This window comes from Sus scrofa, chromosome 6 (assembly GCF_054392235.1).
Source record: "Sus scrofa isolate SSC_HxYL_T2T_F1_AM1 chromosome 6, Sscrofa_HxYL_maternal_Yorkshire_Landrace_v2.0, whole genome shotgun sequence".
Classification (NCBI taxonomy): Eukaryota; Metazoa; Chordata; class Mammalia; order Artiodactyla; family Suidae; genus Sus; species Sus scrofa.
This window is the reverse complement of record NC_139388.1, coordinates 169,783,285-169,799,595: the sequence shown is the minus strand read 5'-3', so window position 1 is coordinate 169,799,595 and position 16,311 is coordinate 169,783,285. Positions and strand designations below refer to the sequence as shown.

The 16,311-nt window shown below is 40.9% G+C and overlaps 1 protein-coding gene across 7 annotated transcripts in view; it reads right to left on the bottom strand.

Moving 5' to 3' along the window:
• The window catches only part of PIK3R3 (phosphoinositide-3-kinase regulatory subunit 3), a 132,790-nt gene that overhangs the window by 23,438 nt on the left and 93,041 nt on the right, over positions 1–16,311 (bottom strand). For 6 of the 7 annotated variants that reach the window (XR_014808418.1, XR_014808419.1, XR_014808420.1 and 3 more), the window contains exons 4-6: positions 12,136–12,316; positions 10,676–10,801; positions 1,724–1,866 (exon numbers count right to left, since the gene is read on the bottom strand). Coding sequence is in view for 2 of the 7 variants with exons in the window: in XM_013999442.3 (XP_013854896.1) it covers positions 1,724–1,866; positions 10,676–10,801; positions 12,136–12,316 (450 nt within the window). In the remaining 5 variants the exon portion in view is untranslated. Of the gene's footprint in view, positions 1–465; positions 1,867–10,675; positions 10,802–12,135; positions 12,317–16,311 lie in introns of all 7 variants that reach the window. The other variant, XR_014808422.1, reaches the window with a different exon arrangement.

The window sequence follows — 16,311 nt, the reverse complement described above, 5'->3', positions numbered from 1 at the left end:
CGCAACGAAACGACAAGTTCTTTCCTATTTTATATTAATAATAATTGTCATTTATTGATACCATGTCAAGATACACACATACACGTGTACACACACACACACACACACACCTTTCTGTACCAAGAGTCTGTGTGTGTATCACTTAGTTCTCACAGAATTTCAACAAGGCATTATCCACAGCTTTATGGAGGAAGAAACAAGCCCCGAGAGTTAAGTCGGTCCCTCAGGGTCACACAGCTAGTAATGCTAAGTATGGAGTCCAAGTCCACGTTGTAACCATTAGGTTACAGTGCCTCACAACACTTGATTCTGTTCTTATATACACAGGAGTTCAGTTACACTTTGGTGCTAATATAAGAAATAATTTTGCTTTTCTCTTGCATATGATTCATTTTATTTATTTATTTATTTATGGTCTTTTTGTCTTTTTAGGGCCTCACCGGCAACATATGGAGGTTCCCAGGCTAGGGGTTGAACTGAAGCTGTAGCCGCCGGCCTACACCAGAGCCACTGCAGTGCGGGATTTGAGCCACATCTGCGACCTACACCACAGCTCACGGCAACGCCAGATCCTTAACCCACTGAGCGAGGCCAGGGATCGAACCCGAGTCCTCAGGGTGCTAGGCAGGTTCGTTAACCTCTGAGCCATGACAGGAACTCCCATGTTTAGTTGTTACCCACTTTTCATTCCTCTACCCACTACTATTTGCCTTAGTCTTCTGATACTCCACGAAATTTGCTTTGATAAAAGTTCCCAATACCCTTTTAGGTGCCAGACCCAGTACGTCCCATGCTTCTCACTCTGTGTAACCTCATCCTTAGTCTCTGCCATGACCTACACACTTCTGCCTCCCAAATCCTTTCTGTACCCTGAGCTCCAATTCCAAATAACCAGCTATCTGCCTCTGAGATAACTCCACCTGAGTTCTCACAGGGCCTCAAAACCCATTGGTTTCAAACCTGAACTCCCCTCAGGTATCCCATTTGGAATAACATCATCCCTCAGTCGCTCATATTAGAAACCTAGGAGTGATCTCGGTTTTCTCCCACACCTGCCGTATCTGGGTGGGCATCAAGTCCTCAGCATTTCCATCAACTCCCCCTCCTTTCCTGCCATTACTCTGGTTCAGGGCTGCATCATCTTTTAACCTGATGACCACAAAGATGCAGCGATGCACTGAATCACCTGCAACATGCAGGCTGGTCTCCCTGCCCATTGGTCTTGGTCTGCCTTCACTTTATTCTCAGACTGCGGCTACTTGTTTTCAGTTCCACGAATATTCCATGAGCACCACTATATACTCAGGCACCACAATACATGTGCTGGAGCTCTCAGGGAAAATAAGCCACCATCCTTACTGTCCACGAGCTCCCAGTTCGGTGAGTGTGACCTTCGGCAAATGTTACGGTAAGGATCAGGATCAGACACTACTGGGGTGGGGACAAAAATCTCCTAAACCAGTCTAGGGAATCAGGGAAGATTTTCCAGGAAGCCATATCTAAGCGGAGTCCTAAAGGATGAGCAGGGGTCAACAATTTAGGACGATGGAAAAAGAATGAAAAAGAGAGAAGGTTCGGCTTGTTGCCATGAGTGTAACAGCAAGCAATTCCATGTGGCCCAACTGTCAAGCTCGAGGGGGTGAAATCAGACGTGGCAGAGGTTACTAGAGAAAAAAAGAAGTCTTGGCTCACTGATGCACTTGGAGGTACTGGGCAGACTTACCGTTCAATTTCCTTTTCATTCCCCTCTCTCCGAAATCGCTCAATATATTCTTTGCTATGTTGTTCTTGTGTGTGACACTGTTCTTCGAATATCTTAATTGTCTCATTAAAAGCTTCAATTGCAGTCCTCTTCATCTGTATTTCCTATAGGAGAAAAAAACACACACTTCATTACCTATATTTTTTGTAAACTTAAGTATTAAATCTTATAATTCAAGTGATGATTCCATGTAAAATCAAATTAAGAGGCCCAAACAAGACCCCATACTAAACCCTTCCCCTTATTACCTATATGCAAAATACATCACTCAAGAATAGCTATTATCTGAAATGTAGCTGAGAACCACAGAAAGGCCTCTGAGTTGCTAGAGAGATTTAAGACAAGAATAAAGTTCTGCCTTTGTAACTACTGCAGTGCTGACCTCTAAAAGGTGCTGAAGGAGTGAAGAGACAGAGGGGAGGAGTCTATGCACCAAACATGCCAAGCCTTGTTCCCAAAAGAACTCTATGGAGTCTCTTTATTCTTACCGTCATTTCTAAAGCACGTTGTTTTCCAAACAGGTTTGTTAGTAGATTAACACAATTAGAAGCAGAAAATTAAAAGGAAAAGAATAGCTGCTTTCAAATAAGATGAAAAACTAAGAACTCAACAAAACAGAAGCCCAGGAGGCTAAGCCTTTCACACTAGGCTAAGTGGTCCTCCAGTAGTTCCAACAAGCTCTGAGGGTACCGGCAGACTTTAGCATCTGAAACATGATCTTCCTAAAATCTTCAAAGAGTGTTAAATTTTTTTTCAATTTACTTTAGAAAGTCAAGAGAGGCATAGATCTAGAAAGATTGCTATACTGAATGTTCAAAATTTTCAAAGTTTTGATGCTTATGGGATAATTCCTCAACTATTCAGCACTGATTAATTTCAAATAATTATTAAGAATCCACTATATAGAAAGTACCATCTGGTGTTAAGGAGATTAATAAAACACGGGGCCTGCCCTCCAGGATTCAGAATATACAGCTGAAATAGATTTCTGAATTTGAATAAGGTTTTGTTTCATGTCATGATAGAGGCAATTAAGTGGGGGGAACAGTTACTTACTGCTTATAAAGATTTCACAGAGGAGGCAACATTTGAGCTAAGCCTTAAAGCACTGGGGAAGGAGAAGAAAATTTAGCATGGCACATAGATGGCATAGCATGGTATCTACATGAAATAATAGTGGATGTTCAGTAATCATCAATAGCTCTGTAGAGCTGGAACATAAGGGGATAGCAGATGAGGGACACTAGAGTCTTATGATGCCCCATAAGGCTGAGGTCATATCACACATATTTCAAATAGAAATGTCAACTTTACCGGGATGCCCATATCTAAATATCTAGCTATAAACTGCACAACTCTCAAATCATGGTGGAGGGTCTTAGCTCCCTTCTAAGGTTACAAATTACTTATTAAGGTTTTGGCTCTGCACTTGTAAAGAAAATACCGATCATTTGACGTAACTAACACCGGCATATGTACTGGTGGGTAGGGCAGGAAAAGGAAAAGTGTCTGGTGTCATTGCCAAAGCAGCAACTTGCCCATTAAACAAGGTCACTAAACCTACCACTGAAACCATAAACCGACCTGTACTTGTGATCTTTCTCTCCTTTCTCTTCCTCTTATCTACATGTGCTCGGGGTCTCGCCTCGCTTTCCTTTCTCAGGTACTTCGTTCCATCACATCGGCTAGCCTCGCGTGCATCGTTCACCCGTCCAGTCTCATGGCTCCTTCTCATCAGTAACAAACAAGTTCTAGTAACACTACTTTGGAAAAAAAAATCCTTAACCCTAAATTCTTTTCCAGTCACAGTTAAGCATCTGCCTTTTCCCTCTTCATCACTCATTCCTACTTCACCTCACTCTATTCTGCTCTGTATCGCCACTCCACAGAGACGCTCTTTCCAAAGTCAAGTCATCTCACTGCCGAATTCCCATCTCTCATCCCAAACCATCACTTAGTCCCATCACTTTCCTCCTAATTATATCTAAGTAATTCAGATACCAAATATCCCCACATGCAGGCTATTCTCACACTGTGCCAACACTGACTTGGGATATACCATCTCTTCCCATTCTCTGGGAAGAATTCAATTGCATCAGAGCAATCTACATTTTATCTAAGATTTCGCAGGGAAAGAAAAAAAAAAGAGGAGGTCTGAACCACTGAGAAACACTGTAACACTTACAGACAGAGGAGATACATTCTTCCATCTCCCTGAGGGTTAGTCCTCTCTGAGGCTCAGTTTGTACCATGAGTCTGACTTCAGGCTCTTGACAAGGAGGGAGTGCTTTCATTCATTGTCTTGCGGAAGTTCATTCAACAAACAACTGAACGCTAACTACACGCCAGGCATTATTTTAAGCACTTGCGATAAATAAGTGAACAAGCTTAAATAAAGATTGCTGCCTTTCTGGAACTTATAGTTAGGGCATTATACAGACAACAAATAATAGACATAAGTAAATAAATTACATACTTTGTTAGAATGTGGATAAACCTTTACATACCTTCTTCTGGTGAAGAGAAAAGCAGGATGGGAAAGGAGAGGTGGAATACAAGTTGGAATTTTAAATAAAGTTGTCAAGTGGGCCTTGCTGAGATGACATTTGAGCAAAGCCTTGAAGGAGGTGAGGGGGTTAACCAGGTAGCTATCTGAGGGAAAAGTGTTTCAGGCAAGGAAAGGGCCAGTGTAAATACTTGAAGGCAGGAAGCATGTCTAAGACATTTAAGGAACAGCAAGAAAAAAAGGGAGAGGGCTCAAACCAATAAAATTACTTATGAAAAAGAGGTTACAACTGACACCACAGAAATACAAAGGACCATAAAAGACTATAAGTAACTATATGCTAATAAAATGAACAACCTAGAAGACGTGGATAAATTTTAGAAAGGTACAATCTTCCAAGACTGAACCAGGAATAGAAAATATGAACAGACCACTCACAAATACTAAAATTGAATCTGTGATTTAAAAACTTCCAACTAACAAAAGTCCAAGACCAGGTGGCTTTACAGGCAAATTCTACTGAACACTTAAGAGAGGAGTTAACACCAATCCTTCTGAAACTATTCCTAACTCATTCCGTGTGGCCATCCTAACCCTGATGCCAAAACCAGACAAAGACACCAGACACCACCAAAAAAAAAAAAAAAAAAGATTACAGCCAATATCAGTGATGAACATAGACATAAAAATCCTCGACAAAATACTAGAAAACCAAATCCAACAAGGATTAAAAGGTTCATAAACCATGATCAAGTGGGAATTATTCCAGGGATGCAAAGATTCTTCAATATCCCTAAGTCAATCAGTGTGATACACCACATTAACAAATTGAAGGAGTTCCCGTCGTGGCTCAGTGGTTAACGAATCCGACTAGGAACCATGAGGTTTCGGGTTTGATCCCTGGCCTTGCTTAGTGGGTTAAGGATCTGGCACTGCCATGAGCTGTGGTGTAGGTTGCAGACGCAGCTTGGATCCCACGTTGCTGTGGCTCTGGCATAGGCCAGCGGCTACAGCTCCGATCGGACCCCTAGCCTGGGAACCTCCACGTGTGGGAGTGGCCCAAGAAATCACACACACAAAAAGAAGACAAAAAAAAATTGAAAAATAAAAACCAAAGGATCATCTCACTTGAGGCAGAAAAAGCTTATGACAAAATTCAACATCCATTTATGATTTAAAACAAAAAAAAAAAAAACCTCTCTAGAAAGGGGATATAGCAGGAAGCTACCTCAACATAATAAAGGCCATATAGGGAGTTCCCATCGTGGCTCAGTGGTTAACAAACCCAACTAGTATCCATGAGGACATAGGTTCGATCCCTGGCCTCGCTCAGTGGGTTAAGGATTCAGCGTTGCTGTCAGCAGTGGTGTAGGTAGCAGACTCGGCTTGGATCCTGTGTTGCTGTGGCTGTGGTGTAAGCCAGCAGCTTCAGCTCCAATTTGACCCCTAGCCTGGGAACCTCCATATGCCACAGGTGCAGCCCTAAAAAGACTAAAATAATATAAAAAAAAAAAGCCATATAGGACAACTGACAGTTAACATCACACTCAACAGTGAAAGCTGAAAGCACGTCCTCTAAGATCAGGAGCAAGACAAGGATGTCCGCTCTCACTACTTTTTGTCAACACCGTTTTGCAAGTCCTAGCCACAGTAATCTGAGAAGAAATAAAAAGGATCCAAGCTGTAAAAGAAGTAAAACTGTCACTATTTGCAGATGGCATGATACTATACAGAGAAGATCCTAAAAATGCTACCAGAAAACTACTAGAGCTCAACAATGAATTTGGTGAAGTTACAGGATACAAAACACACAGGAATCTGTTGCATTTCTATGCACTAACAACAAAAGATCAGAAAGAGAAATTAAGGAAACACTCCTATTTACCTTCACATCAAAAAGAATAAAACACCTAGGAATAAACCTACCTGAGGAGGCAAAAAACCTGTACTCCAAAAACTGTAATATGCTGATGAAAGATATCAAAGATGGGAGTTCCCACTGTGGCATAGCAAGTTAGGGATCCAGCATTGCCCCAGCTACCTCAGTGGTGCCACAGGTTTGATCCTCAGCGTGGCACAGTGGGTGAAGGATCCAGCATTGCCGCAGCTGTGGTGCAGATCACAGCTGTGGCTCGGATTCAATCCCTGGCCTGAAAACTTCCATATGCCAAAAAAAAAAAAGAAAAAAACAAAGAAACAAAGAAATCAAAGATGATACAAACAGACAGAAGACCTATCATGTTCTTGGATTGAAAGAATCAATATTGTCAAAATGACTATACTACCCATGGTAATCTATAGAATCAGTGCAATCCCTATCAAGTTACCAATGGCATTTTTCACAGAACTAGAATAATTTCTTTTCTTTGCTTTTTAGGGCCACACCTGTGGCATATAGATGGAAGTTTCCTGGCAAGGGGTCAAAAGAGCTGCAGCTGCTGGCCTACGCCACAGCCACAGCAACACAGGATCCGAGCCACATCTTCTACCTACACCACAGCTCACAGCAATGCCAGATCCTTAACCAACTGAGCGAGGTCAGGGATTGAACCCACATCCTCATGGATGCTAGTTGGGTTTATATCTGCTGAGCCACAATGGGAACTCCCTAGAACAAATAATTTAATGGAGAAAAGAGAGTTTCTTCAATAAATGGTGCTGGAAAAACTAGATAGCTACATGTAAAAGAATGAAATTGGAATATTCTTGGAGTTCCCGCCATGGCTCAGAGTAACGTGAGGACACAGGTTTGATCCCTGGCCGCCCTCAGTGGGTTAAGGATCTGGCATTGCTGTGAGCTGTGGTGTATGTAGGTCACAGGTGCAGCTCGGATCTGGCAGTGCTGTGGCTGTGGCATAGACCAGCAGCTATAGTTCCTAGTCTGGGAACCTTCACATGCCACAGTGCAGCCCTAAAAAAAAGACCAAAAAAATAGAATATTCTCTAACAACATACACAAAAATAAACTCAAAATGGATGAAAGACCTAAATATAAGACCAGATACTAAAAAACTCTTAGAGGAAAACACAGCAGAACATTCTTTGACATAAATTACAGTATTATTGTTTTGGATCTGTCTCCTAAAGTAAAGGAAACAAGAACAAAAATTAAAAGATGGGACCTAAACTTAGAAGCTTTTGAACAGCAAAGAAAACCATAAAGAAAACAAGAAGACAACCCACAGAATGGGAGACAACATTTGCAAACGATGCAACTGACAAGGGATTAATCTCCAAAATATACAAACAGCTCATGCTGCTCAATATCAAATAAACAAACTATCTAATCAAAAAACTGGCAGATCTAAACAGACATTGCTTCAAATAAGACATGCAGATGACCAAAAGGCACATGAAAAGATGTTCTATATCACTAATTACTAGAGAAATGCAAATCAAAATTACAATGAGGCATCATCTCACACCAGTCATAACGTCTATCACCAAAAAGTCCACAAACAAGAAGTTCCCTTGTGGCCCAGTGGAATAAGGATCCAGGTTGTTGCAGCTGTGGCAGAGATAACAAATGTGGCACAGGGAGTTTCCGTCGTGGCTCAGAGGAAATGAATCTGACTACTATCCATGAGGACGCAGGTTTGATCCCCAGCCTCGCTCAGTGGGTTAAGGATCCAGCATTGCCGTGGGCTGTGGTGTAGTTCACAGACTCGGCTCGGATCCTGCGTTGCTGTGGCTGTGGTGTAGGCTGGCAGCTATAGCTCCCATTCTACCCCTAACCTGGGAACTTCCATATGCTGCAAGTGGGGCCGTAAAGACAAAAAAAAAAAAAAATTGTGGTGCAGGTTTGATCCCTAGGCTGGGAACTTCCATATGCCCCAGGTACAAAAAAAAGTCTACAATAAATGCTAGAGAGGGTGTGGAGAAAAGAGAACTATCCTACACTGCTGGTGGGAATGTCGACTGGTACAATCACTGTGGAGAACAGTATGGAGGTTCCTTTAAAAACTAAAAACAGAACTACCATAGGACCCAGCAATCCCACTTCTGAGCATATATACAGAAAACCATAATTTGAAAAGCTACATGCACCCCAGTGTTCACTGCAGCACTATTTACAATAGCCAAGACATAGAAGCAACCTAAAGGTCCAGTGACAGATGAATGGATAAAGAAGATACCATACAGGAGTTCCCCTTGCGGCTCAGCGGTAACAAATCTGACTAGTATCTCTGAGGATGCGGATTTAATCCCTGGCCTCGCTCAGTGGGTTAAGGACCTGGTGTCACTGTGACTGTGGCGTAGGCCAGAAGCTGTAGCTCTGATTGAACCCCTAGCCTGGGAACTTCTAGACACTGCAGGTGCAGCCCTAAAAAGAAAAAAAAAAGAAAACTGTGTAAGTAAATATAAAAGCCAGTATTACTGTACTTTGGTTTGTTAACACTCCTTTTTTTCTATATGATTCAAAAGACAAATGCACAAAACAACAAATCTATGTTGATGGGCATACAATGTAACAAAATGTAGTAAGTGGCAATAACAATATAAAGGGAAAAATAAAAATGTACAGGAGTAGAGTAATTTTTTTTGGTCACGCCCGCAACATGCAAAAGTTCCTAGGCCAGGGCTTAAATCCACACCACAGAAGTGGCCCGGGCCTGTACAGTGTCAATACCAGATCCTTAACCTGCTGGGCCACGAGAGAACTCCAGAAGCAGAGTATTTATAACCTACTGAAAATTTATTCAATAATTTGGTATTATTCAAACTAGGTTATTTGATATTAATTGATATTAAAATATATTAATGATAATCTCCAAGGTATTCACTAAGAAAAATTTTTAAACATACAGAAAAGGAAAGAAGTGAGGAATCAAAAGGTGTACTACAGGAGTTCCTGTCGTGGCACAGTGGTTAAGGAACCCAACTAGGAACCATGAGGATGCGGGTATCCCTGGCTTCACTCAGTGGGTTAAGGATATGGCATTGCCATGAGCTGTGGTGTAGGTCGCAGACATGGCTCAGATCCCGAGTTGCTATGGCCGTAGCATAGGCTGGCGGCTATAGCTCCCATTAGACCCCTAGCCTGGGAACCTCCATATGCCACAGGTGAGGCCCTAGAAAAGACCAAAAAAAAAAAAACAGGTACACTACAGGAGCTCCTTCATGGCTCAGCAAGTTAAAAATCCGGCATGGTCGCTTCTGTGGCTTGGGTCGCTGCTGTAGCGCGAGTTTGATCCCTGGTTTAGGAACTTCTGCATGCCTCCAGTGCAGCCAAAATAAAATTTTAAAAAGAAGTCAGGGAGTTCCTGTCGTGGAAGAGCAGAAACCAGGAATCATGAGGTTGCGGTTTCAATCCCTGGCCTCGCTCAGAGCGTTAAGGATCTGGCATTGCCCTGAGCTGTGGTGTAAGTCACAGACGCGGCTTAGATCTGATGTTGCTGTGGCTGTGGTGTAGGCTGGCAGCTGTAGCTCCAACTGGAGCCCTAGCCTGGGAACCTCCATATGCTGCAAGTGCAGCCCTAAAAAGCAAAAAAAAAAAAAAAAAAAAGCTAGAAAAAGAGGAGCAAATAAAATTGAAAGAAAGCAAAAGAAAAGAAATATTAAAGAGCAATCTGTGCAACAACACAAACACTAGGAAAAAAACCGATTAATATTACAAACTAGAAATGACTCAGGCAAGCTATTGTTGCCCTGAGGATTCACTTTGAATTTGGTAAAATGGATTAATGCTACTATAATTTATTAATCAACACAGACTAACATATCTATGTACATGAGAAACCTTGTTTAATATATTTTTTAGGCCACTATTGACCCGAATATTGCAACAAACTCTATTTCCTAAAGATGCAAAACTTAGTTAAAAGTTTCCAGCACTTTTTATATATTATGTAACAATTCAGGGCAAATTAAACCAATTCAAGTGTAACTTAAAAAAAAAAAAACACCATATGATATCACTTGCATGTGGAATCTAAAAAAAACATGACACAAATCTATTTATAAAAGAGAAACAGACTCAGAGACAGAATTTGTGGATACTAAAGGGAAGGGGGCAGGGAGGGATAAATTAGGAGTTTGGGATTAGCAGATACACACTACTACACATACAACAGATGAACAACAAGGCCTACTGTATAATGAAGGGAATCAATTACATTCGATATCCTGCAACAAACCATAATAGAAAAGAATATGAAAAAAGAATATGTATGTATATATGTATATATATAACTGAAATCACTTTGCCGTACACCAGAAACTAACACAACACTGTAAATCAACTATACTGCAATAAAAACAAAATTCTGAATCAAAAACATTTAAAGATATTAAGATAGCTGAAGATTGTAAGGTGAATTATAGACAATTTTAAAATTACAGAATATCTGATATAACTATAATACTTACTGCATACTTAATGACCTAAACAATAAAAATATACTAACCTGGGATGTTCTGGTATATTCTTCATATAGCCTGTCATACTCTTTACTCTTTTCCTGATACTGAGAGTGGTACTCTTGCAGTTTTTTACCTACTGCATCAATGTTATCTTCTTTTACCAACTGATCCTATATAAGTAAACAAAAGAAATAAAGAATGTTAACAATGGCACAGAGGCTTAAAGAATCTGGCAGTGGCTGCAGCTGCAGCATAGGTCATAACTGTAGCTCAGGTCTGATCCCTGCCCCAGTAACTCCACATGGGACAGGGTGGCCAAAACAAACAAAAAATTTTTGAAACATGGATTTTTCCACTTTTTTTTTTTTTGTCTTTTTGCTATTTCTTGAGCCGCTCCTGCGGCATATGGAGGTTCCCAGGCCAGGGGTCCCCTCGGAGCTGCAGCCACTGACCTACGCCAGAGCCACAGCAACTCGGGATCTGAGCCGCATCTGCGACCTACACCACAGCTCACGGCAACGCCGGATCCCTAACCCACTGAGCAAGGGCAGGGACCGAACCCGCAACCTCATGGTTCCTAGTCAGATTCGTTAAGCACTGCGCCACGACGGGAACTCCTTTTTTTTTTTTTTTTTTTTTTAATAGCCACACCTGTAGCACATGGGGTCAGATTGGAGCTGCAGCTGCCGGCCTATGCCACAACCATAGCAACCCAGGATCCGAGCCACATCTGCAACCTACACTGTATTCTCACAGCTCACCGTAACGCCAGATCCTTTAACCCACTGAGCAAGGCCAGGGATCAAACCCTCATCCTCATGGATACTAGGCAGGCTCATTACTGCTAAGCCACAATGAGAACTTCCCCTATTTATTTTTAAATTGTATTTCTGCTTTAAGTTTAAGCCACTGTCTTAATATCAAGCATCCAAAAGCGTTAATCCTTTCATTAACCTTTAAATTACATCAAAATTGTTAATACTTTAAAAATTTTTAGTATAAATAGGAAATATAAACAGAATTATTTTTATATAAAGTTAATAAACACATGCAACAAGCTATTAATGGATAGGAGCCACAAAATAAGTTCCAAAAATATGTTAAATCTTTTTTTTTTTTTTTTTTTGCTTTTTAGGGCCATACCCTGAGCATAAGAAAGTTCCCAGGCTAGGGGTAAAATCGGAGCTACAGCTACCAGCCTATACCACAGCCACAGCAATGCAGAATCTGAGCCATGTCCGTGACCTACACCACAGCTCACAGCAACACCCAGATTCTTAACCCATTGAGCGAGTCCAGCGATCCAACCCACACCGTCGTGGTTCCTAGTTGGATTTGTTTCCACTGCGCCACAACAGGAACTCCAAAAAACACCTTAAATCTTAAGGAGGAAATTTAAAACACCTGGATTTCTCTTTTTTAACTGATAAGATTGATGAAGCAGAATCCAGTGACGTTAAACAACGACTTGCCCGTTAGTTGTCAAGAACTTGTGTCATCCTACCTGTTGGTATCTGGACACTGGGTACATCAGCTTCACATCAAGTTTGGGGTTGTACTGAGCGAGAGATTCGTGATGATAGTGGTTAATGAGTTCCACCACAGAATTAAACGTCAGAGGATCAGAAAAGCCGTATTTACCATCTCGATGATAGATCTTTATTAGCTTATTATTGCCTCCCTTCCTGTGAACAACAAAACAACAGCTGTAGATTCTTCTCCCAAAAAATTCTATTAAAGCATTACTTTTACATGGAGATATGAAAGCGCGGTGTCACATTATAAACAAATATCAGTATTTAATGAGACGGAATGGGTAAACAGGCATATATTATGGGTATAAAAGTATACATAATATATTATTTTTACAACTACTTCTTTTGTCTATAAAACATTTTGATTACTAAATCAAAGGTAATATACTTGAGTTCCCGTCGTGGCTCAGTGGTGACGAACCTGACTAGGATCCATGAGGATACCGGTTTTATCCCTGGCCCTGCTCAGTGGGTTAAGGATCTGGCATTGCTGTGAGCTGTGGTGTAGGTTGCAGACGCAGCTCGGACCTGGCGTTGCTGTGGCTGTGGTGTAGGCCAGCTGCTGCAGCTCTGATTAGACCCCTAGCCTGGAAACTTCCACATGCTGCAAGTTCGGTCCTAAAAAATAATAAAAGTTTATAAAGATCAACATACTTATACAGCTTTCATGATCAAGAAATTTAGCAAAAAAAATAAAAAAAGACAACTAAAACAAATTGTATCTTTTGTTTATTTTCTGAATGAATTAAGTTTAAATTCTGTATCTACTTTTTCAGGAAGAACAAAGAAAACTCTTTAGGATCTAAAGCTATGTGTTATATATCTGTGGAGGGAAGCAGAAGCAATCTCTATGTGAAAAGGGGGTGATAACCATTTGTCACACACACACCAACACAACACTCAGAGCTTTACTGTTAGTGTATAAACATAATTAAGCTTCCTGAATGATTTATAACTGAGTAACTAATCTTGCATCTTCCACTATTTTGTCTTTTATATTTGCTTATAATTCTTGGAAATGGCTTTTTAAGCTATCATAATATGTAAATGATTCAACTGTCATTCAACTGTTTTACAAAGTACTGCTTTTGAAGAGCCATTTATATTATCTGGATGTAATTTGATGCTTGAATAGTTTAGACCACTTTTGTTCACTGAGTAATGTCCAATGGTCTCTTAAAAGATAATTTATAACCAAAGCTTAAAACGGCAATGTTTTTTAAGTCCCATAAGGTATAATCTAAGACCACAGCAAGTTGATTCATTATATCATAGCAAAATATAGTAGCACTCATTCCCACTCAACTGTTCTCATAGCAGCATGCAGACTGAATGGGGAAAAAAATATGCTTCTGTATCTCTTTACCCCATGTCACTACACATGATAAATGAAGCACTGAGATTTGTGAAAAGACAAACACAATAGGTTTGAATCTATGGATTGGTTTAAATTTAATGCTTAGAAGGTATTTAAATGGATAAAGGACTATTCCTATAAAATGTACATTAGAAGGACCGCCTGATCAAATCCAGTTTCTATAGGTATATATGCCCACAATAAATGTTATAAGCTGGTCTCTCTGCTAGAGAAAACTAAAAGGCACTCATTCATTCAAAAAGAACTTACAGAGGGAGTTCCTTTGGCTCAGTGGGTTAAGAATCTGATGTTGTCACTGCTGTAGCTCTGGTTATTGCTGTGGCGAGAGTCCGATCCCTGGCCCAGGAACTTCCACACGCCAAGGGTGTGGCCAAAAAAAACTACTGAGTATCTACCATGTGCCAGGAATTGTATGAGGCACAGTGCACATAATAATAAGTCAGAGAGACTCCATGCTCTCACGGAACTTATAGTTTAGGAGCATGAGAAACCTATCTCCAGCTTTTTTTCTTTTTTCTTTTATTTTGGTTTTTTGTCTTTTTTGCTTTTCTAGGGCCTCTCCCACAGCATATAGAGATTCCCAGGCTAGGGGTCTAATCAGAGCTATAGCCCCAGCCTACTGCCACAACCATAGCAAAGCGGGATTTGAGCCACATCTGCGACCTATACCACAGCTCATGGCAACACTGGATCCTTAACCCACTGAGCAAGGCCAGGGATCAAACCCACAACCTCATGGTTCCTAGTCAGATTCATTAACCACTGAGCCACGACGGGAACTCCATATCTCCATCTTTAAGTTTATAAAGAGGATAATTTTTCATTAAGATATAATATAAAAACAAATACCTATATACCAAATGATAATAAATCCTATGGGAAAAAATTAAGCAGAGTAAAGGGAAGAGATAGTTGAGGGGTGGAGAGATTGTTATTTGATGTATTTTACACCAGAAAAGCCACTCTGTTCAGATAACATTTAGCAGAGTCCTAAATGAAGCATAGGAGCTAGCACAGCAAGTATCTGGGGGAGAAGTTTTCCAGACAGAGGGAAGAGCAAGTGCAAGCTCCTGAGGCAGAAGCACATCTGGTATATCCCAGGAATAGTGACAAGGCCAGGGATGCTGAAGTTGAATGAGCAAAAAGGAGAGGAGCAGGAGACAAAGTAAAAAGATATCAAAGATTTTGAAAGTCACTGTAAGGGCCTTTGGCTCTTACCGAGTAAGATGAGGCAACACAAGAGGGTCTGAGCAGAATAACATTATCTTGCGTTTTAAAAGGCTTACTCTAGCTGCTAGGTTGAGATGAAACTATTCAAGGTCGTCAGGGGTAGAAGCAGAAAGATCAGTTGGGAGACTTTTAAAATAATCTAGGCAAGACATGATGGTGTCTTGGTCAAGGGTAGTAGCAGTGGAAATACAAGAAATGGTGGGATTCTGAACATATGTGGAAGAGAAAGCTGACATATGCTGATGGCCTGGATATGGGTATTAGAGAAAGAGACAAGGTAAAGGTGACTTCAAGGTTATTATCTGAAGCAATGAGAAGAATAGAATTGTCATTTATTGGAATAAAGAAAGATATGTAAAAGGAACATGCTTAAAGAGGAAAAAAAACATTTTGGTTTTAGACATGCTAAGTTTGAGACGCCTTAGGGAACATCCAAGAGCAGAAGATCCTCCCGCCTACCTGAAGAATCGAAAGTCCAGGTGAGAGTTCTGGGCTAGGTGGAGAAAGTCAGGAGTTGTCCGCCTACAGATGTTATTTGAAGATGAACACAGTTGCATAAGACAAGAGGTCCAAGATCTAAGCTCTGGGGTACACCAATGTTTAGTGGTCAGGGAAACGAGGCAGAACCAGCAAAGGAAACCGAGAGAGAGCAATTAAAGAAGGAGAGGGAGAACTAAAGAGCATGGTATCCTAAAAACCAATTTTTTTCAAAAAGCACTTCCACAAAGAGGAAATGATCAACCGGAGGTAAATGACCTTGGGGCTTGGCAAAGCGGAGGTCACCAAGTGATCCTGACAAAGTGTTTTCAGCCGAATGGTAAGGATGGAAGCCTGACGAGAATGGACTCAAGAGAGTCGAAGAAGAGGAAGAAGAAATGCCTGTGGACTCGCTTGAGGAATACTGCTGTAGATGGGAGCAGGGATATAATGGAGAGAGACAGAGAGTCAGGAGAATTTTCTTGATTATTCTTAAATGAGACAATACAACGTATTTATATGCCGACTGGAATGTCTCAGTAGAGAGACAAAAACTGTTGATCCAAAAGAAAAGACAAGACAGCTCCCAGGGTGATGTCCTTGAGTAGGTGAGAAGAATGGGATGGGATCCAGCCCACAAGTGAATCCTTGAAAAGGACACGAAGAGTCATGCACTGGACCAGGAGAAAGGCAGACTATTCACATTCGCATTAATAGCTGTGGCAACAGAAGTATGATGGAATTAGATCTCTGCTAATTGCTCCCATGTCCTCAGAGAAACAGGCAGCAACTTCCTTATTTAAAAGTGGGGAGATGGGTTACTGATTTGAAGAGAAAATAAGAATACGTGAAATTGTCATCTAGAAAAGTGAGAGAGCAAATGGCCTGCAGAAATGCAAATTCAGCCACGAGTACTAAAGACCCACTTAAGGTTAGGAGTCGCGGATTTAATGTAAAACCAGTCAGCATGGTGTATTTTGCTCCACATTTAGCTACCCAGCTATAGGCAAAAAAAAAAAAAAGACGGCAAGTGGAATTTAACAAATGTTGGAGTATAGTT